Source organism: Micropterus salmoides, unplaced genomic scaffold (assembly GCF_014851395.1).
Source record: "Micropterus salmoides isolate LMB-PRFRI ecotype aquatic unplaced genomic scaffold, ASM1485139v1 Ms_hic_scaffold_22, whole genome shotgun sequence".
Classification (NCBI taxonomy): Eukaryota; Metazoa; Chordata; class Actinopteri; order Centrarchiformes; family Centrarchidae; genus Micropterus; species Micropterus salmoides.
In genome coordinates, this window is record NW_024041373.1 from 2,009,454 (window position 1) to 2,032,876 (window position 23,423).

The window sequence follows — 23,423 nt, forward strand, 5'->3', positions numbered from 1 at the left end:
TAGTGCTCACAGGACTGCATTTGTGCTTGAGGAGCAGAATTTTGCTCTCACAAAAGATCATGGTTTGGGTTAAAATAACTATGTACATCGGTTAACCTGTCACCGGTCACTTGTCTTCTGCAAAATGTTCTCTGTGAGGTTCAACAATGTTGATAAATGATTTGAACGTCCCACCTGTGAAGCTGGAGTTCCATCTCTTCAGCAAGTGTTCCTCTTCTGCCACTACACACATACACGCTACGCCTACACATGTGCATTGACCCCCCTTCCTTAAAGGGTTAAGTTTACCATTTTGGATTTATTCACGCACTTTAAAAACATTTATTAAAAGCTTCTTTTTTTTCCACATTTTTATTTACAGCATTAGATGCATAACTGCACTGGCAGAAAACTGGTCATTGAGCACCCCCATATCACCAAAATGGCATGATCCTCTTTTCGTTGCGAAGATTCGACTGTGAGATTGACAGCGAAATCAGGCTCCGCCCAGCAAATCTTCAACTCTTTGGGGTCAGCCCTACGTAAGTTAAATAAAAATATTTAATGTTGACATTTTGTTTCACACAAGACCTGAACATTGGTATCCTGGTTCAAAGGAGACTTTTCTGTTAAATATCATATACCTATCGTCAAAAACTGACACTACAGAGCTTCCCCCACTGCGTTGAACTATGACACTATAGGGATCCCTAACACGTTACAAACTGACGCCTATGGGTCTTGACCATGCGTCCCTGAGAACAGGTTGATTTAAACCCCATACTCCTGAGCCAGAGCCTCTGTTGAACCTTTCTTTTAGGATTCTTTCTCTTTAGAAAATCAAGTTTAATAAACAGTATATATGTCCCAGTCATATTTTTTTGCTCCCCATTACCAATGAGTCTGATCTGATATCTATTTTGTTATGGTTTTTATTTCTACATAATACAGCTGTACAGTGCATTCTTAAACTAATGTACATGTGTTTAACAGCTTAGTAGCTTTAACATGCAGAGGTTAATTTTGATGGTTTCCTATAATATTTTTTATATTCTGTAGTATTTTGTATACTTTTTGTAAAGAGGAGTGTTGGTTTGGATCTGCTGTGGCTGAAAAGTCAGGTAGACTGTCTTCATCTCCAGCACGAACAAAATACTGAAGATCGGGGGCAGTTTATTTATCTCAGTCTAAATGATGATCCTCACATTAAATAACATCCACGTTATTTAATCTAATATTCTGGCCCTATAGCTGGCGTACTGATGCTTTCTGAGGAGACTTAAGTGTGTGTGAGAGAGCTAAACAGAAAGGAGCCGTGGATGGAGGAAATAGGGCTGATTGATCCTGACAGCTTTATGAGGCTTTGTGAATACTGAGCAAACAGAGGGACATAATTATATTTACTCAAGTACATTCTGTGAGAGGAGGAGCGTATGGATGTTCATATACTGTATGTTTATGTGTGTGTGTGTGTGTGTGTGTGTGTTTGTTTGTTTGAGGGTGAAAAGCACATAAGGAACAGTTATTATCAGCAACAGATATTGGACTGTATTTGAGGAGTGACATGCATATTACACATGTGTGCTCTGAGATAACCGCAACGTAAGTGAAAATGGTGTGATGCATGAACACACACATACATACACACGAAAAGGCATGCGTTAAAACCAGCTGGGCTTTCTCAACCAACATGTAGGATGACGCTGCAGACACACGGGTGTCTGTTTTATAAATGCACTTGAATACCCACATTTTCAGCCCACCTGGACATGCTGACTCCATTCAAAGTGATTTAGTTTACTTTTGTTTATTGTTTTATTTTTAAGTTTAGGTAATGCTAATCGTAAGAATGTGGGGATTAATTACATACACACACATTCATGCACAAACACTTGAGATAACTTAACACACACAGTGGAGATAAGCGACAAGTGCCGTTATACTTTCATTTTTTTATTAATTGTTTTTCGATAAAGGGACAAAATGGGTGTGTGAACAGGATTATGCAGACATCTGCCAGAAAACACAGACAGTGGTTTTCCCAATACAACTGAACAGAGACCCCAAACAAGTACAACAGAAATTAAAGAGCTAGGTTTGTCCAATGACCACTGGCCACCATTACAAAAGAAAAAAAAATCAAAATGATATTATAACCAAAAATAAAAAATCAAATAAAAAGAAACCAAAATAAGGATCCATCCCATGTCTCTGTTTTGAACAGAGCATATAGGTAATAATAAATAGTAACTCCCATAGTAAAAGATAAAGTTCAAGTTCAAGTTACAACAAACAGCTCTCAGAATAGGAATAGAAAAGGCTGATAACAAAATATTCCGCATTGCCATTTACAAAAAAGTCTCAACTCAAGCAGGCTTCTCCACGTCCCCCGGGTCATTTTTAAATATGCTTTGCATATGAAAGTATACCCAATCTAAATATAAAGCACCATTTAGTATTTGGCAATGAAAAAAAAAGCAAAACATTTAATTTCTTTTTAAATGTATTTATTTTGACGCTTTTTTTTCGTAATCCATGTACTGCATATGATTTTTTTTTCCTCTCCTCTTGATGTTGGAATGTAGTCAGGTGGGAGGGGTGAGAGAGACAGAAGCACACAACAGAACAGGCCGACGTCAGCTTGCATTACTGCATACAATAATGGCAGCAGGGGGAAGGAGGTCTGAACAAAAAACTAAGGAAGATATGTACAACCACCTCTGTGGACAGGAAACAGAGCGACGGCCATCTGATGGCTGTGACGCCTCCCAATGCCACATACTTTAGCTGCTTTTTATGGGGTTTTTCCTTTTATTTCTTTAAACATACAAATAATTCGCACTATATTATCCTGCCAAATTAAAAAAATATACCGTGGCAGCTTGGGATTTTTTTTCCACTACCAAAAAAAGGTATGGTAAATACCTTTAGAGAGAACAAGCAACAGTTAAAAATACGAGCCTCAATATAAATACTATAGTGCCTACTCTAAGTGAACATTGAATTCAAATACAGTTCTAGAAATACAGAAAAAGTAGACCATAAATGTGTTTAAGCATAGGAATTGACATGAGTGTGCATTTTCCTATATTTTAAGTTCTTTATTATATATTCATATATAATCTTAATCCTTTCCCCAATGCAAATTGTATTTCAACCTGAAGAGCTGTGAAGAGCCAAGGCAAAATAAAATACAAAACCATCACAGAATTTTTTTTGTAATTTTTTTGTCTTTTTTTATCATTTCATATATACTGTGATCGGAGTCTTGAACACCACCAAGACGCTGAGGAAAAGAGAAACGACAACAAAACTTAAATACGGTTTCCCCTTAAAGATAGTGGAGTGTTATTTGCAAAAAACGTTTATTTTCATATCTATAATTAAAGGAAGATTTATACAAAAACAGATTTTCGCAGTGTAAGCAACAAGATTTGAGTGTCTCTTGTCTAGCCAGCAAGGTCTATAGATTATTCAAGTGTAGATGGTAATAAAGTCACAATACAGCTCCTTAAAAAATGTGGACGTTTGGTACTGCTGTGGCCAATGACAGCTGCATCCATTTTGCAACCATGTAGGAGCGCTGGTTATTTATTCAACTCACGTCAAACCTTTTAATTTACAGACCTTGCAGACAGGGTGAATTTTCAGCCCAGGCTAAGCACTGGGGTTTTTAGGGGTAACAAACTGACAAATGGTCAAAGGTGAAACGGCAAGGGTACAAAGGTCAAAGTTCATGAGGCTGGAGTTGCTGGCAACAGATTATGTGTCTCATCTTTTACTGCTTTTAACAATGGGACCCTCGTCATCTGACAGCATTTCAACAACGTTTTCCCCTTCAGCATAAACTTGTAAACTGGGAAAATTGAAACAGTGCACTTCATGTCCTATAAATGACAATCTAGCTATTAGACTCAACCCATGTACCAACATTGCATTAGTGTGGGGAAATGCAACAGAGATGTCAGTACCTACTCTCAGACAGAGTGTTATACTATGAACAGCTTGAATGAAACTCAACAAGGAAAAAAAACCTCTCCTTTTGGGTTGAAAAGCAACAACAAACAAAGAAATGTGCCCTGCATTAGCCTACGCATACTGATTAAAATCATCGCATTTCACTCTTTTCAAGAGCCCTGGAGTAAAGATATATTTTGTTCTAATTATTTCTTTCTTTTGTTCTGCAATCCGTAGTTAATAACCCTGTTTTGATACTAGAAATGTAAAGTGAAAGAGATTGCCTCTGAACCCCGTAATATGTACGTAGCTTCCGTGTAGCTTTCTGTCTGTCTAGCTTGTAGTTATTTCAATGCTCTCAAATAAAGTTAGCCTCACTTTGAGCTCATATAGCTCATATATTACTTTATGCATTGTTCCACACACTGACATATCGAAGCAGCGTTGTAGGTTTGTGCTAACGCAGATACATGACACTTCTCAGCCATGCACTGTATCCCTCAAGTTCAGGATTGTACATTACTGATTACCTTTATCTCAAAAGTACCTCCTTACCAGAAACAAAACTACAAATAATTCAGATATACACAATACTGCTTGTACCATGCTTGTCATGAAATCCACATATTAAAGATAGCCTATTGAACATGTAATAGGTAGCTAAATGATGATTAACAAGAACTCTCTGATCATCGTGAGTTGTCACAGTCCATTTGAGCCGTCAGGTGCTTGATGCAAGGACCTTACCTGGGTGGCTTAAACCTTCTAGCTTAATCTAATGTGACCCCAAACTTATACCAGATAAGATTATGGCCAATGCAGTCTTGAGATATCAAAGGCACTCTTTCTTATTCTACCAAATGATAGTACAAATTGAATTGTTAGCACACCCTTGTCTTTTTGAAAGAAATTTGAAGGCTGTCGTTACTTTCAGTTTAGTCTTGAAGCCAATGTGTGAATTTTTTTTTTTTAACCCTGTGTGAACATGGCATCTTTTAGAAAGATCAGGATAAGTGCATTTCGAGGGTTGTAAGAAGAGGGTCAAATCAAAGACTGTTCACTTTCCATGTTACAAAACAAAACTGTACATGATATGTGTTACAGAATGTATGCAGCATGGATGTATCTTTCTTGTCTTTTCTCTTTTTGAAGAATAAAAAGAAAAAACAGAACAAGAGAAAAACAGCAACACATTTACTCAACAACTAACCAACCTGGGACAAGTTCTTTTCTTTTTTTGATTAGCAAAAACATACTATGCATGCTGACTAATTCTTAAAATGGAAAAGGAAAACTCAAAAGAAAAAAAAATAGTACACAACATGTAAATTATTGCACAAGAGAAAGGCTCGAAGTTTTGCGTCAATGCAAGAGTATTGCCCCGATACAGATCATGCATTCAATGGGTAATGGAAACGGGGTGTGCTGGTGCAGAGCACATGGTCTTAAGCTTCCACCAGACTGGCGAAAGTGGAGTGTTAGGGTTGGGGCAAATCTACAAGGGGCTTGGAATAAACAGGGGACTAATGGCAGACATAGCTGCGGGGAAAGGTCCCATAGTTCGGCCTTCTACTCTGACTTTATTTCGGTACTCAAAGGACGGTCACTGTGCCATTTTTTCATGTGTTTCTCCAAGGTGCTGTAGACACTGAAGGGCATCTGACAAATTTCACACTTGTACACGTCTTTGCCCACCTGACCGTGGGTCTTCATGTGGCGAGTAAGTTTGGAGCTCTGGGCACAAGCATAATTGCACAGCTCACACTTGTATGGTCTCTCTCCTGTGTGGCTGCGTCGGTGCACTGTCAGGTTACTGCAGTTCTTGAACACCTTGCCGCAATACTCACAAGTATCACTCCTGCGGCCGTCCTTGGAGCTAGGCCGCCCAGGACCACCGAGGTGGGGTGTGCTGCCCCCACTGCCTGTGCCACTGCGGCCCGACATCCCGCCATCCAGTTCCCCCGGAGGGGTCGAGAAACGCAGACTGCCATTCTCTGAAGAATGCTCGGACGAAGAGGCGAAGGGCGATTGTCTGGAATCCCCAAAGTTCAGAAAAGGGTCCTTGAGTTGTCGAGAGGCGGCATAGCCAGCCAGCCACTGGGAGTAGACGTTCTCCGTGTTAGGGATTGTGGGAGTGGGCAGGTCAAACTCCTTTTCCAGCTTGATGCGTTTTGAGAAAGGACTTAGTGGACTGGGGCTACCCAGAAGCAGTTTCTTAGAGAGGCCAACAGAGGCAGATTCGTTAGGGGATGCTCCCCGCCCATTGACTGTGGAGACAGAGCCCTCCTCCCCACGATCTGTTTCCAACACTGAGTCCACATCACACATCTCGCGATTGTGGTGATGGTCTCGGTTGAGGTGGTGATGCAGGTGGTTTTCCTGGGCCATGGCATTCCGTTTGTGTGCGCTGAGGGCTTCACTGAAGTGCTGCATGCTAGCAGCCAGACCCATCCCTTGCATCACCTCAGGAAGTGAGCGAGGGATGGAACCCTCTTCAGCGACTCCTCCCAGTCGGCTTCCTATACCACCATTGTTTTCATGCTGACGTGCTGCCTCAAGGCTCAAACCAAAGTGATAACTGTTGTTGTTTCTTCTGGCTGCCCTCTCTCCATTCTGCACCTCTTCCTCCTCTCCCTCCTCCTCCTCTTCCTCCTCCTCTTCTTCCTCCTCTTCTTCCTCTTCTTCTTCCTCCTCTTCTTCCTCCTCCTCCTCCCCATTCTCGCGTAGCATTCGGTTATTCTCACTTTTTAACTTGGCCACCACGGACTTGAGGGCATTGCTTGCACTGCCAATGTGCTCGCTGGTGCCAGGCTCTGGAGAGGAGGCTGTTGAAAGCCCATCTTCTGACTTGCCTGTGTTTGGAGAGGAGGATTTGTGCATGTGTGTCTTCATGTGGCGTTTCAATTTGCTAGCCTGTGTACAAGCATGATCACACAGGTGGCATTTGTACGGCTTCTCTCCTGTGTGGCTGCGCCGATGCACTATTAGATTACTCTGAAACTTGAAGGCCTTTCCACAAAACTCACAACACTTTGATTTCAAGGGGGTGGTGGAGGAGGGTGTTACCCCTGCTGAGGGGAGAGGGGTAGGAGGAGTGGTCTGAGAACCCACAGGTGACTGCATGGAGCCTGGAAGAGGGGGTGGGGTGGCAAGATATGGAGGTTTGCTACCCCCTGCACCTCCAGTGCTTCCACTTCCTCCTCCTGTCTGGAATGGCTGAAGCAAGCGCTGCATGGGGCTGGGCCGGCTGGGGGATAGCGGGGGAGTGGACCCTGAGGTGTTGCCTGCCAGCTCCCGGAGCCGCCGTGAGAAGTCCATTGTTGGAGGGGGGTCCAGGGGCAGAGGAGGATTGAGGCGCAGCACCCTGTCAAAGGCACTCGGGTGGTGGGCTGCCAGCACCAGCTCCTCTGGGCTCAGGTGGTGGGGATCCAGGTGGTTCCTTGGAGGGGGGCTGAAGAGGGGTGGCGTAGGAGGGAAACGCTGATGATGGCCCCCACCAACAGTGCCACCGGCACCAACTCCACCACCTGCCCCGACGCTGTCCCTTCCACCTGAGCCTGAGCCAGGGATGCGGAGGAGGTTGAAGGGGCTTGCATCAGGAGGCAGATGGAGGCCGTGAAGAGGAGGCTGAGAAGGGCAGTCTGCGCCCCCACCCAGGGAGGAAGGCCCACCCATGCGTGGGGTGAGTGGGCTGCCATGTTCACTTTCTAGGTAGATACGGAAGCCGTGGGTGTTCTGAGCATGCTGCAGCAAGAACCAGGCACTGCCGTATGACTGCTTACATGTAGTGCAGGTATAGGTGGTCGGCTCCTCCTTTCCTGTTGTGACACAGAAGAAAGAATCGGGTTAGGAGGAATATTAACTGGAAAAATTACCTTTAGTATCATGCAGACTTTATGTTAGTTATTACTGTATGCATTAGCCTATATTAGTCTGTTCAGCTGTAAATACTGAATAATTTATTTTAATATCAGTTTCAATTAAAGAAAAATCAAGGATTTTCAAATGCTGCAATCCTGTTCATTTTGAACCATTCAAACACTTGTACGTGAACAGTGCTGTGTACAGAATGAAATCCATGAAGGAAAACTCTGTTCAACTTGGCAGAACCAATCTTTTATTTGAACCTTAGGCCTAACAGTTACAGCTTTTAAAAATGGTCGGCACATGGTGTTGAGGGCTTTGCAAATACAACAGTAGATCTTATTGAGGTCATGCCCCACATGAGTAGCATGTGAGAAGTAGTGTGTGTGTGTGTGTGTGTGTGTGTGTGTATGCATTTGTTCTTCTCCCAGACTGCTCTGGGACATTATTTCTCCCTTTAGACTGACTGTGAGTCCTCCATTGTCAGCAGGAGAACAAAGAAACAGGGCTATCCCGGCGGACTACCACTTCCCACTGATCTACCAAAACAGAGGCCTGCTGACGACTACACATACACACATGCAGGAGGGGCAACAGAGAAGAATCCTTTAGGCCTTTAAACAACTGCTTCCTCACTTCTGTAACAACAGCATCAATACATAAGACGAACCAGGAATTTGTTTTTTGTTTTTAAATTTAGCTGAGAAAAGGTTAAGAATGATGATTTATAGTTTTAAGGTAAAACCCAATCAGTAAATATCGTCTCAGAAATGATTTTGCGTTTTTGCAACAGCACAATAAATAAAATAATAATAATTATAATAATAAATGAACGTATGCAAGTTTATTCATGTCCACTGTATTCTAGAGTCAAATCCCTTTATGTACTGTTTGTACTTCTACCAACGCTGATCACCCCACAGACAAATGCACATACACACTCTCCATTTACGCAGATAGAATGGAACACCCCAGCTGCTTGAGAAAAGTAAAACAGTAGGAGTGTAAAAACATTTAGACTCTAACTGAAGAGGAAAAACAACCCCTTCAGTCTGCCTCAAAGCTTATTCCCTCAGTGAAGCACGCAGAGTCACTTTGAGATGGCGATGAGAGGAACATTTAAAACAATAATTGCCTTTGAATGGCCTCAGCGATGATGACCCGTGGTGGGACCCGCAGTGCATGTGTAATCTTATTAGGGGACCGAACGAATGGCCATCAGCTCGTTTACAAGATTAAATGACAGACGAACCCCCGTCACTGCCACTCAGAGCCTTTCACTATTAAGCCCAGTGCAATGTGGGCGCATTTGACGAAGTGAACAAGCAGGGATACACATTCATACATGCATACACAACCATTCCGAGCATTTAGCTGACACTCTTAACCATCGCCATCATTCACAGAGCTGAGAAAACATATTTCAGGGTTAAGGGTTAAGCAAGCTGCTGTGAAGGATGGCTACACTGAAACTTTCATAGGCACTTGTTGTTCTATCAGTTTTTGATACTAACTAAAGCATTTACAATACATGGGCATATACTTTGATATAGAGTTATCTTTATTGCAGATATATCAGGAGACCCCAGAAATTAATCAATTTAGGCAATAATGACTATAAAAGATGTTCTCCAAATATATCTAAATGAATCAAGTTTGTATTATAATTAAAATATTTAAAATCTTTGTCAAAATGCCAAGTTGCCTTTTAGGTGTGGATAAAAATAGCGTTAGTTATGGGATAACAACCGCAACAATTATACCAACATCCAAAAATGTCAAAAGTAGCCATACATAATGAATTGTCATTCTAGGGGTCGTAATATGGATGCTAATTATCTCAGATGACTTTTTTGGTAAAAAGCTATTTTGTTGTAACGTGTCGTGAACAATAAATTATAAAACATCCCATTAACATGTAAACAAGTAAAGTGGGTTGTAAAAATACACACAAATTGGGATGTATCACCTGCTAATTACTGCCAGAACCAAAATGACAAATTAGCAGTGATACTAAAAGGATGCCACAGTTTAGAAGGAAGCTTTTATACATCCGCACACCGCAATTTACCTCCAATAACCAGAAAGAGAAAGTCAAAAAGGTTGTAGGGAAAAAAACTGATTCAACACTTACAGTATCGGCAAAGATAACATTTACGTGTGTGTGTATTTAAAAGAGATGTAATTTTCCTCACACTATGAGACTTAACTTCACAACATACACACACACAAACACTTATTTACATTGATGTTCCTGAAGTGGGAAAGAATAGCATGTTAAACTAACCACCACAAGTGCCTCTGTGTAGATGGGGGTCCTGCCTGTCATTTGCATTTCAGTGTTTAGAGGAACATTCCTTCCCCTCTTTGATTTTCCTCCTCCTTCTTTTTGACCGTCCCCCCATTTCTCCCTGTTTCTTTCTACACACACACACACACACACACACACACACACACACATACACATATGTCCCACATGACCAACAGTTTGGAAAGGCAGCTAAATTATGGATCATTAAAATAGGCACAAATTACCACTAATTGTGGCCACCTGCACAGGATCTAACCTGTGAATATCATTTGCATTATCAGGACCAGGGAGGCTTTATTAATTTATTCAGCTTTTTTGAACCACTCTAATCCTGGACACTGACGGTATTGACAATAACATTGTGCTTTTCCCCCTTTGGTTGAATCAGGAGATGGGTTATCCTTTCGGTACACATTATGTTTCATATGGGAACCATCATTTATCCAGCATGGGGGCAGTCGTTTCTTTCATTGACCTGATACGTGGTGTGGGATCTGCCTTTCTCTTGATTCAAATAGTTTTGAAAATGAAAAATGTTTCTTTGACTAAGGTGTCTGACATCTGCAAACTAAAAAAATCAAGCAAACATTTATGGTTGGACAGCAATGTGTAGGGCATAACATAATTTAAAAATTGCACAGTTTTGCTTTGGAAATTATCATTGCAAGAGTTTTCAGTTATGGTGCAAGATGTTATATCAGCATCTATTCAAAGTCAAAATGGTCGCAATTGAGGAGGTCACTCTAGGACTCACAATACACCTATTGCTATTGCACCCAAAAAATTCCTCTCAGGCGCATTGCAATTGGGAAATAGTTAACTAACTAACGATGGAAGAAGTCCAGAAAAATTATTATTGCTGAATAAATACTTTGATAGACTAGTTTGGAGCCTTCCTCCTCTGAAACACATGCACATGGTTTAATATAATAACAGTTCCCAAACTGTGGTCAGAACCCCTACAAGGGGTCGCGAAATAAATCTGAAGAGTCACGAGATTATTGATAGGACGGACAGGAAGCGGATAATTAACATATTTCTACTAGAAATTACATTGCTTTTTTCATACTTAGCTCTAATCTTTAATCTATTACTGGATCCATGTAGGCATTTCAGGCCTTTTAAAATACATTCAGGTCATTCTTTGGTTGAACTGGTCACACCTTGGAGACATGTGCAGCTAGTAATTTTTTTTAAGAGGTCACACCCCAAAATCAACACATCCTCTCACCTAAATGACATGTCAGTTTTCCCAAAACAACATATGTGACTGTTGGAAAGTACCGTTCAGCAGCAAGCATACCGGACCTTAAGTATGTTACATCTGTGATAGTTAATGATGTGAAACTGTCTCAGTTTGGTTACGGTTTAGGCAACAAAACTACTTGGTTGGGTTTAGGAAAAGAAAAGAAAAACATAAAAAACAAAGCAAGTAAATCCTGACTTTTGCAGCTGTTTTTCTGCACATGTAGGCTATTTGTAAGAGCATATTCAGTATTTTTACAACAGCTGTGGAAAGAACACCTCTTACTTGAACAACATAAGGTCCGGTGCCGCTGAGCTGCCGAACAGTCGCACATTGGATGGAGTTACTTGGATTAGTAACTGTAATAATATTACTGTTTTAGAAAAGTAATCCGTTACACTACTAGTTACTGGGAAAAGTAACATGTTACTGTCCAACACTGGTGCCATGTGAAACCATGAGTCACATGGGACTCATGTTTCAATTGAACCTTAGTCTCCGGGGTAAATGTTTACCATCGGTTTTACCCGTCCATCCCACCCACTTCTGTGTATGGACTTTCTCAGTCTTTACAAAATGTCACACGTCACTAGAGGCTGCGGCCTAACAATAAACATACATATTGGTCGAAATAAACTGCTGCACATTACAGCAGTTTTTTCTGGAGAGGACCGGAAGACCAAAATGGTCGTGAAACATTGGTCCCCTTAACTTCTGCAACTGCAAAGGAAAGAAAAGTTTGATATAACTAAATCTGTGTCACTCAGGAAAAAACTGTCAAGGGATGAAAACTTGGCTTGTGAGCTTGTGTAGAATTTAAAATATTCACAGCACAATGATAATAGAGCAAAAGAAGGATTTGTGTTTTCAGACAAAGATGTGGGCAAAATATTGAGCAAAACAAGTGCAATGCACAATAATGTAACTCTTACAGCTAATATGCTCCGTTTTGACTCGTAGCTCAGACTTGTCTGCACGCTGATTGAAACTGTAAGGTTAATGGATTTTAGAGTAGGCGACCGCTCCACTCTGTCTCTCTGTAATATACTCCCATCAGCCACTTCATTAGGCAAACTCTCCACCACTGGGAGGTAGAAAAATGAAGTGAGAAAGCGCAATGGAGAACGGGAGATGAAGATAGATAGAATCAGAGAAAGGGAAAGAAATAAATGAGATGGGAGAAGTAATCCGTCTGCTTTAAGTTTAGATAGAGGTGACAAATACCTGCTGAAACTTTTACATTTGGATACAGCAGAAATGTTAAGGAAGAAAGAGGAAGAAAAGAGAAAGGAGGTAGGGAAGATGGGGGTGAATAATAGCATCCGGTTCTTTACCTGGGGTAAATGTCAAAGCCATATAGTCACTAGTGAGACTCCAGAGAACACACACACGCACAGTTTCAAAAATGTCCTAACACTCAATACCAGCCATGCTACAGTGACAAGCACAGGCATTAAGCCCTATTAAGCCAAGGGCATTGCCTGGACACTTATGTGGTGCTAGATGGGAGAGGGAGGCAGTGAGGCAGCTTGGCTCATGTTTCACGACTCCTTTGTGTGTGTGAGGGAGAGAGAGTGTGTGTGCAGCAACTTCCCCTCTATCCATCCCTCTCAAAAGGAAGTGTAGCACATCCAGAAAATGGGGATTTGTTCAGGCCAAAATGCACTGGAAGCTTAAAACTCATTTTTAAAATGCATCAAATCGTATCATTGACCAAATGCACTCTTGGGTTACTTTCCGAGTGTCATCATGCCTTAACCAAAACTTTTTTTTGTTGTTGTAGTGAATTTTCCCTTTTACATATTCTTGATTTTAAAACATTCTAAAGTCAACTATATTGTAAAGCTTTTTTCCCGTCGTCGCAGCCATGTCTAACCTCTAACCAGTGTTTTAAACAAAAAGCAACTACAATTTCTTCGTTCACAGTTCATGTCACAATGAAACAATGAAACATATTGGGAAAACGTCAGTGCCTTGAGACATCAAAGCCCGTCCTGCAGGCCAAAATAGCACAACAGTGTCAAAATGTTTCTCATCGAAAGTCACTTTTTAGCTTGAACGGTTCAATGATAAAGATCCCCTCTTCTTCACATAGTCTAAAAGAGTCATTCTATGGTGGCAGAAGTACTTGAGGCAAATACATATATTCTGCATCAAAAGTCTGCTTGATATAAATTTCATCAACTGTCCGTGAACATCCACACGTACATGTGTGTAGGCTGCACATGTTTGAGAAAAGCACAATTGAAAGGTTGCCATTTTGATTTCTAGTGTGCAGGTTTGGAACATGTCCACATACTTAGATGTTGCAAATGTGGTAAATACAGAACTGCACGCATATCAGCTGTCTTTTGGGATATATCAGGCCTGTTTGTTTGGGGGTATATCAGAGCTGTTTGTGGTACTATATGGACCACTTCAGAGTGTACATTTAAGATGGCAGCACATAAGGCCAAACACATTTACATTTTAGAAATTCTCTATAATGAAGCCACCTCAGATTATCAGCCTGCATAAGTGTTTGTTCTCCAGCCAGTCATTCTGTCCTGTAAATTGCTATAAATAATAGCTGGACTGCCACCATTACATTCTTCTCCGTCCAGCTGGGAAACAAGAATGAATGCCAAGTCTTGGCTACTAGCTATAAGACAGACCTACCACCATCTTACTGGCCTTATATGAATTTTATCCATCTCTACATTCTCAGTTTGTTCTCCTTTTATTGTCCAAACCTTGCAATAATATCTTTCTGTAACTTCCTTCCTTCTGCCTCTTTATCCTCCCTCTCTGCCCCCCAGTTTCCTATCTTTTCTCTCCCACCCTACTTTCTTTGTACTATATAGGACTGTCTCATTTACAGCCCTCCCTCCCGTGCCTTCTTTAACCCCCCCCCTTCCCACCCATCGTTGGCTCTCCGGTGCTGTCCTTGGCTGGGTCCACCTCTGGGTGAGATGATAGTAATTGTGGTAATGGAACATTGCTGAAACAGGATTAGGTACGCATACTGGGAGTGAGGGACAATGTCCCTTAATACAATTTGGGATTTCTATCTGAGCCTCAGGCTTTCAGGATCTGCTGCTTATATTTACATCTGGGCATCACTGCTGCCCCTGATCACCTTCTGCTTTACCTTAAAGGACTACCTGGATGTTACACTAGAACATAATTTTAAAGTAGCAAAAGAACAAATGCAGTGTCTTTATTCCTAGCATGCTTAGCCAAAAAACAGAACAAAATTCCACTGAAACTGTTGTATCATAAAACAATTTAACAGGAATTGGACTACAATACGTCATATGGACCACAATATCATAACCATATTTGAGCTAGCAGTATTGAGTTTACTACAGAATACACAACAGTTAAAGTCGTTAAAGGGCAAATGCAATGTTTTTTCTTAAAGTAGCAGGTCAGACTGAATGAAATACCACTGAAATGGTTTGTAATAATTCTTTAAAATAAGAGAAATTACCAGCAGTTCACAAAATGTCATATGAGCAATAATCTCATGGTCACACTTGACAGTAATTACAATGGGAAAATGGCTGAAATAATATGAATTGCAACTATTATTGTGTGATAATGAGTTCTGTTCAGGTCTGTTTCACCCTCACCTCCCCTCTACCTCCTTTATGATCCATATGTATTTATTTTCAGTGATACATATAACTGCTGGCTGATCAACGGTCACACTCATATCTCATAACTCCCACTACACATTTGTACTGTAAATGATACACTGCCCTGCTTAAATAAAAACTCTTTCATGACTCTGGGAGTAAACCAATACGAGTGAAATTTATTTTCAAAGGATATGGACATTAACGACTCCACTATCACAACCTGGCCTTCCCCTCTGCCCCCCTCCATCCTCTCTCCATCACCACCCACTGAAGTGCAACAGTTGCGGCTTTCTGCTTTTACCCCAACAGTCAGTTAAACTGTCCAGAAGCACTTAACCATATCATTGTTGTCATGTGAAAATCTGGTTACCCTAATTATGGCTCTTCTAATGTTTTAATTTCAGAACTACATGTTCTTGTTTGAGGTCGGGGAATTCAGTGACCCTTGGGCATATATATGAAACCATTTTTTAAACCCTGTTGGTTAAACTCAAAAACACATGGTGGTCAAAGTTAAAAAAACAAGGTTGTTATGAAATCCGGCCTGCCCATAAAAATAAGAACATTGTTGCATACTTGGGTGGCATCCTATTTAATGGTCACAAATGTCCTGTAATTGCTATTTTGGCATCATAAACTGTCATACCAATGTACTGGGCTAAATTCTACAACAACTCCCAGTGTGGTCCAAAAGGAAGGGATCTGGACTATCCTCCTCTCCCCAAATTATTTTCCCCTCTATGCTCAAGCTTTTTTGCTAACTGGACAGCGAACAATTGGAATGCAAACAGTAGCAGCTGGTGTACTGTCCGCTCAATGAAGGGAGCGATACAGTCATACAACAACACGACTGCAATTGCTCAAAAAGGCGGCCCTCTGCTTGGAAGGAAATCAGCCTCTATTACTGGCTACAAGTCGCCGCCTAGATCAAAGCAACTTCTTCAGACACTGCAGTTAAAAGAAGAGTATGCCAATTTTGATGCAAAGAATGGTTGTGTAATCATGAAAGGGGGTGAACAAACTACAGAAACTGTCTTACAATATGTGAATAATGAGTAGTGATCAGTATTCCTTGTCCTGCAGTCACACCGCATTCTGAACTGATTGTTGACCTTCCCTCGAGAAGGCATGACTCTACTTGCTTGACAAATGACGACGCTTCATTTCTGCATCCCATAAATGTACAGTGGTGTTTGTAACTGCTGGCCTTTGACCTCATCTAGGGATTCAAGGAACCATTCATGGTGCTGTTATTAGATGGCATTATGAGGGAAAGGTGTTGCATGAAGGCCTCAGTTTCATTCAAACAAAGTCTGAAAACTGCTTTTCAACAGGAAAGCCACGGCGAGCTGCTTTTCACAACTTCCGAGGCAGACAATCCAACAAGCATTCCCATGTTATGCAGTGACTGGCAAGGTAGACAGAGGTGTGAAAGTATGCAGAGATTTAAGCTCTCATTCTTTACACAACTACTTCATCACTTTTATTGTGTAAAGCCAAGTGCAACACCAAGAACACTTTCATGGAGAGACTGTCCGAAAGTGTGTGTCAAAATCCATAATCGTATGGATTTGATTCATTGCTTCAAGACTACAAAGGCCCTCAAAAGAGGGCATTCTGGGAGATGAATCGGGAAGACAGTGTGATGCAGCAAGGCTATGACAGCAGGCTTTTCACCCAGCCTTTGAGTGTGGCCATTCAAAACAGGTATAATCACTTTTGCCTTTAGACATTCCAGGATGTTTTTAGTCAGTCTAGTTAGTTTGAAGCATACTTAACTACTGGCCTGTAAAATGTAATTCAATTAGAGTCGATGCAATTCAAGGACCTCATTACTCACCTAGAAAGAATCATGTTAACATGTGTGCAAGCATCCCTGCTGAGAGACTTGGTTTGATCATATTTGGGGTATGATGTTTACACAGAACATAGAGGAACCTGGTTTTGCATCTCCCTGTTATGTGATTATAATGATCCAGCTTTGTGATTATCTGCATCTGTCAAGCATATGTCCGACATGTCAACATCCAAGCAACTTGCCCCTGTTTCATGCACGCTCATATCTGGTTTTTAGAATATCCTGTTTAACTAGCTTCTTACACATTTCCCACCCTCTGGCAGATTTGACTTCATTTTAATGAAAGATAAGGGTCAGATTTATCATCATAATAAGCAGTGTCAGGGTTACACTTTCACTTTGGCGTGAGGATCATCACATGGTTTGTTATCGTCGTCAACAAAACTAAATCAAAGAGGCTCCTGTGCAAAAAGGGTGAATAAGGTTACATCCCAGAGTATTCTAGCTAACATAGTCGGGTTTATCAAAAGTGGTATAAGGGCTTAACTAGATTTTACTACCAACCAACTGATTATAACCAGGATACTAGCATGCATGGAAACATACTGATGGGAAACTGAAAGGCCTGAATGTATCTGAAAAGATCTTGATGTGCTTAGTAGAAACAGTTGAGTGTTAGCTATTCTTTACAACAAAATAAAGTTCTGAGAATAAAAGACTGACACTTTCAAAAACACCTTTTCATCAGTAAAAGGAAGCAATTTAATCGACTTTAAAGTTGTCAAATTTATGGATCTTGAATATCAAGGTGAAAAGCAAAAAATTCTGTTACTGGTAAAACCCATATCAGTTTGACTTAAAATATCTCCAAACAACTTTTGCAAATAGAAGCCGACAATAATCATCTGGTATTTTTATGGAAGAAAGAACTAGGAACGCATTTGAATTACCAAAAACAACAATGGATTATTGAGCCTGTCTGATTACATGCTGTGTGTGCATGGATGTGCGCAAGAATGTGTAGATCTGTGTGGTCCTGCTGAACAGCCGTACACTCTAGGCTGATGAGCAAAAATATCAATACCGTCTGTCACTATGTGTGTGTGTGTGTGTGTGTGTGTGATATATCAATACCTTCTGTCTCTGTATTTGGAACCCCTGCTGTGCTACAGACTGTGCTATCTGCAACTCTCAAACCAAAAACCTACTCGTGTGTTGTGTGTGTGTGTGTGTGTGTGTGTGTGTGTGTGTTGTGTGTGTGTTTGTGTGTGTGTGTGTGTGTGTGTGTCCATCTAACCAGCCATTATAGTTGCCATGTGACAAAATTTCCTTTTCTTTCTCTTTGTCAAATGCACAAACACACACACTCTCACACACACACACACACACACACACACACAGTAATTTAACTCGTAAAATCTTGTTCTAACGACACAGCCAGGGCCTTTAAACTGTGTTTATAAATGTAATTAAATGGACCGGCCTTTGTAGATTCATCCAAGCGTACAATAGCAATGATCCTGTGTGTGTGCATGTGTGTATGACTGAGTGTGTGTGTGTCCATTTGGTAGGCCGCCATGTCCACCATGGTGAAATTACAGAGCATCCAAATTACAACACTTATGTGAGCAGAGAGAGAGAGAGAGAGATTTGCACACACATACATTACAGAATGACTCAGCTTGTGGTCCTTCACTTGAAACCCAGAATGCAGAAACTTTTGTTCAACCACTAATCTGTTGCAGATTGGTGAACCTTAATCAGATTTTATGTGGCCATTTCAGGTTGATTTTGACGTTGCTGTCACTGCAGGACTCATGTAGCCATTTGATCAATTACATCCTCTAACAAACTCATAGTTTACATACTAGATACATGCTGTATCCTTTGCTTTATGTTCATAAACCACTGTTCCCCTTCATGACAAATTTGTTTTTCTAAATAAATACAAAGATTTCATGAAGATTCTGTAAAGTTCACACTGTTAAGCAGTTGTGCAACAGATAAATGTGTCCATACAATATAGTCCATGTTCAGACAGACGTAAGCACTGCATGACAAAAATGCTACCCGCTTACTCCTTTCAATGAGGCCACTGTGTGGACACAGCAGGTTGTTGTCCTGGATCAACTTTTGCTGCAAGGTCAGGCGATGTCAAGTGGTAATGCGCTGTGTTGGCCAATCAAACACAGGCAGGCACACATTCTGGGTAGCTCACGTTGTAATACGGATGTTTTGCTGATGAGCCTTCAAACTAAGGGATCTATCACTCTAACTGACCTTACTGACCTTACAACTCTCCTAGGTATCTGAAGCATCACTGCATTGCTGCTTTCAGTCTGAATGGCCAATTACTTTCAGATCTGGTCCAGTTAGCATTGGAGTCCACAGTGTGTGAACAAACAAATCTTAACATCTTATCCTCAAGCTCTAATTCATCATTATCACTGGTGAAATCAGTAGCTTTTGCCATTGTTGCTCTCCTCAGTGGTGACTGAGAGCGTCATGGTCAGATTAACCGTGATAGACAGGATTTTGCTCCTTGATGAATGAATAAATGACTCCACAGAAACTATCATGATGCGGTAACCCTGTTTCAGATAGGGGGCATTTGAACTTTTGAACACCAGACTGAACTGAAGCAGTCTAAAGCAGTTCCATTACATCATGGCATTGTGAACAGTGATATGCTCACTTAAAAATGAACAATGACTATGGTCAGTTGGAAACAGTAATTTGACATAAAACTCTTAACTTGTTACTTTTTACTAACAATACAATGTGCTTTAATTTTCCTGGAAGAACACAGTTCACACACACACACACACTTATGTCTCAAATCCCTGATGAGACAAGAGCACATGCTGAGAGGAAGCAGATTTTCTTTAGTGCCACAAGCAAGAGGTTGGTGGTCACTAAAGACAAACACACACACACATTTATACACAAAGCCAGTCTGGTATTGAGTGATCTGCAGGGACCTGCAACAGCTGCCAAGCAGGACAATTCAGTCATCAGTGTGTGTGTGTGTGTGTGTGTGTGTGTGTGTGTGTGTGTGTGTCTTGCAGTGACCACAGTGGGAGATCACTCTGAGCCGAGCAAACACCTCAGCTGGCCGGAGGCCCACACACAAACACACACACACACACACACACACACACACACAGCTCTTTGCTTCCTCTCTTCATCTAATCCCTCCTCCGCCCAGTTGGTTTCATCCCTCCATCTGTCCATCAACATTGTATACAGGTGGCTGTCCTCTTTCTCTGTCTCGTTTTTCTCCTTTCTATTGCTCAGTCCCTCTTTTTCCTTTCCACATTCCATCTTTTTCTCTCTCTCCATCCATCTTTCACTTCCCCTTTTCTTCCTCATGATTCGACAATGAAACCGAATGGAGAGGGAGAGGAGAGGGTGAATAATGGGGGGGGGGGGGGGGGGTAAGGAAAGAAGAAGAGCATGATGAGAGAAGATGAATAGCTAAAATACAAACAGCCACACACACCCAAACCGCCCCCACACACACACACACACACACACACACACACACAACATGTGGACAAGCTGCGACTCGACCGAAGAAGCCATGCTGCTGCCAAAAACCCTTTCGCCCGTCTATTCTTCACTCCATCCGTCCCCCCCACTTTCCTCGTTTTCCTCCCTCTGTTCTTTCATCCTTCCCTCCCTTCTTTTAATCCCTCCATCTTTCCCTCCCAGGTGGGAAGCACTCAGCATTGCCTCTTTAATTGTATTCATCCAACAAGGCCAATCGATAGAGGACATATTTAATACAAATTTATGACTATTAGCCATCAGCGATAAAAAGCCTTTTTTTTTTCTTAGATAGCTCTTGCTTGTGGTGAAAGAGAGAAAAGAGGAGGAGGTGGAGGAGGAGGAGGAGGAGGAGGAGGAGGAGGAGGAGGAAGGAGAGGAAATACAAGCCATCCTGCTTTTAACACAAACAGCCTCCCACAGTCTCACTGTCCGACCTTGGAGAGATATGGTTTAAGCTGCAACAAAAACACGAGAATTCAAGATTTTTCTTTTTTTTTTTTCCTTTTCTTTTCAAACAAAGCTTCAACTTCAAGCGGGTCTCGGGTGTATTTGGGAGGTTTTTCAGGCATTTGATTTTAGCGCACAGTTCACAAGAGGATTTCAGGATGGACTCCGGCACAGCAGCAATTTTTGGCAGGGATAATAAATAGTCATATAGACTGGGTGTTTTCAAATTTAACTGATAAACTGCTTCTCGACTGGTGAAAATGACATTGCCATTAAGTTAGCAACATACATACTTAATGTAGATAATCAGGTTTAAATAAGTTATTTAAAAGGCAAATGTGGATGTTCCATGCCATTCCTAATTGTTTCTGCAAATAAATATCCTGCTGAAATGCAAAAGAGGTCAAATCCTACATATGTGAGAAGCTAAATGTTACATTTACTATCAAAGTTCCCAGTTTTGGTTACTGATCTATTAAATACAGGGACAAACAGCACAGGGAGTGCTGTGATGAGATAAAGCACAAAGACAAACTCCCTTCCAGCTCTCCTTCACAACCTTGTCTACTTAACAAACACATACGCTTGATTCATTAGAGCTGTAGTCACTACAGCCGGAGAGCCCTATCGATCCCCTAGACGTTTTCTACAGGCCAGGGGGGAAAAATTGGAGCAGAGAGAAAAGAGGTAGATGGAGAAACAGAGGAAGAGGAGGAAAGAAAAAAAAGCTGTAAAGACAGGCTGAATATATGGCTCTGTTAATACAAAGCGAGCAGCAGTTTACCTGCCTCTTTAAATTCATTCTAGTGTGCAAGGCAAATGTGACGGCTCCCGAAGAGAAAAGCCCCCCTCTCGTCGCCAAAGGAAATCTTTCACCCTCCAAGAGAAACAAGGTGTGCATGAGCTGGAACCAAAGTGAGATGATGGAGAGATTTTTGGTTTGTGAGAAACCGCCAGTCAAATACATTGGAAAGACAGCGAGGGTTAATATTTTGGGAGTTTGACTCATCCTCAGTAAGCTTTTTGGGGGAAAAATATTCCGCTATATTTTAGGTAAAAATAAAAGAGGAATATGATTTCCTTAGAACAATTTAAGATTAAAACAAGCAATATGTGCATTAGAAAAAGCTAAAAAAGAAAAAGAGAAAAGAAAAATGTAGTGTACAATGGTTTATAACATAGTTGTAGGCAGATATTAGCGTTTAGTAATTTATTGGTCAACAACTGTAATTCCTCTATAAATGAATATTCTTGTGAGTATTAATAGATAGTAAAAATAGTGACCTGGGTTATCAGTTTACATCCTTTTATATCTATAATTGTCCTAATAAAGTAGCCTAACAACATATGAGGCAACAAATCACAATTAAAATAAAATAATCTTTGAAACATTGTTTGTACTTCTTTAGTGACTCATGCACATGTGGATAGTTATCTACCTTTTTCTGCACTGTGCCACATGTGGCTCTGCCTCACGAAAGGGGGCTCCCACCCCGGAATGCAGCTTCAAACCCACTGCAGCTCCTTTTTGATTTATCAGAAACATGTAATCAGATACTACAGTGTTTTAATGTTTGTAACTAGGAGGGTGTAAATGTCAGAAAATCTTTATGTTGTCCTCAGGTCCATGGTATGAAATAGAGGGTTAAGAGAAGACAACTATAAAAGTCACCCAAAATATTCTACAAAAAATACCCCAACAGAAAAGTGTAACATGTGTCACCGCACCCCTGTGGTTGTAAAAAATGGTTCCAGCTAGCTTGTGAACGCCTGCATGAGCATATGGTATAGACAACGTTTCTGAATGATAAAAGACTTGAGAGTGGTATTCATTTCTGCATACACAAACACACACACACACACTGACATATGCCTGGGGCCTGGCCACCAGCAGAGGACAAAAAAGCCAGTAAATAATTGAAAAGTGTGAAAAGCAACGGGGGAGAGAGGGTGGTGGGCAGTGCAACAATGCATGCCGTTATTTAAAAAAAAAAATATATATTTATGAACTTGTATACACCTCTTCAGTATTTACATAAATGAATGAAGCATGTACGTGAATTCATTCGGATGTCTGAGCATCTATATACTTGCGACAAGTTGTGTGAGCATCTGTGTGTGTGTGTGAGAGAGCCCAAAGATGCTCCATTAGTGATTTGGAAAGTGGTGTGGGGGCCTGGCATTCCCATCAGGCCCAATATGGCCTAAGTGCTGCACCACACACACTCCCACACCATAACCAACCCCACCCTCAAAGGCACGGCCTGGATGCTCCACCACCCCTCACTCCCTCCAACCCTTACCCCACCCAGGACGACCTAGTAGCGCCTCTCAGCCGGGTCCAAAACACCACACACACACATAAGCACACACACACACTCATGGTCCACTAATGACCAAACCCAAACAGCTCCCAAACAACTTTGAAAAGCTATTAGGAGAGGGCATTTTGTTGGGGAAGTGATTTTTTTATATGCCATTAAAAGCCATGGATAAAATGGGCGTTCGCGTAAATACAGCCACAGGTCGGAAGGGGATAGCCAAACAAGGATAATTGAGAAACCATACCTCCCCCCTGAGATAAAGGTAGAGAAGTGTCCACATGGTGCTCTCTGCCAAAGGGAAGAGAAGTGGAGTTTTTCACTT

General features: G+C 41.3%; 1 protein-coding gene across 2 annotated transcripts in view; it reads right to left on the reverse strand.

Annotated features, from left to right (window-relative positions):
• Nucleotides 1-1,911: 1,911 nt before the first annotated feature.
• The window catches only part of bcl11aa (BAF chromatin remodeling complex subunit BCL11A a), a 50,087-nt gene continuing 28,575 nt past the window's right edge, over nt 1,912-23,423 (reverse strand). For both annotated transcript variants that reach the window (XM_038737542.1, XM_038737541.1), the window contains exon 3: nt 1,912-7,754. In XM_038737542.1, the coding sequence (XP_038593470.1) occupies nt 5,506-7,754 (2,249 nt within the window). In that variant the 3' untranslated portion in view covers nt 1,912-5,505. The remainder of the gene's footprint in view (nt 7,755-23,423) is intronic.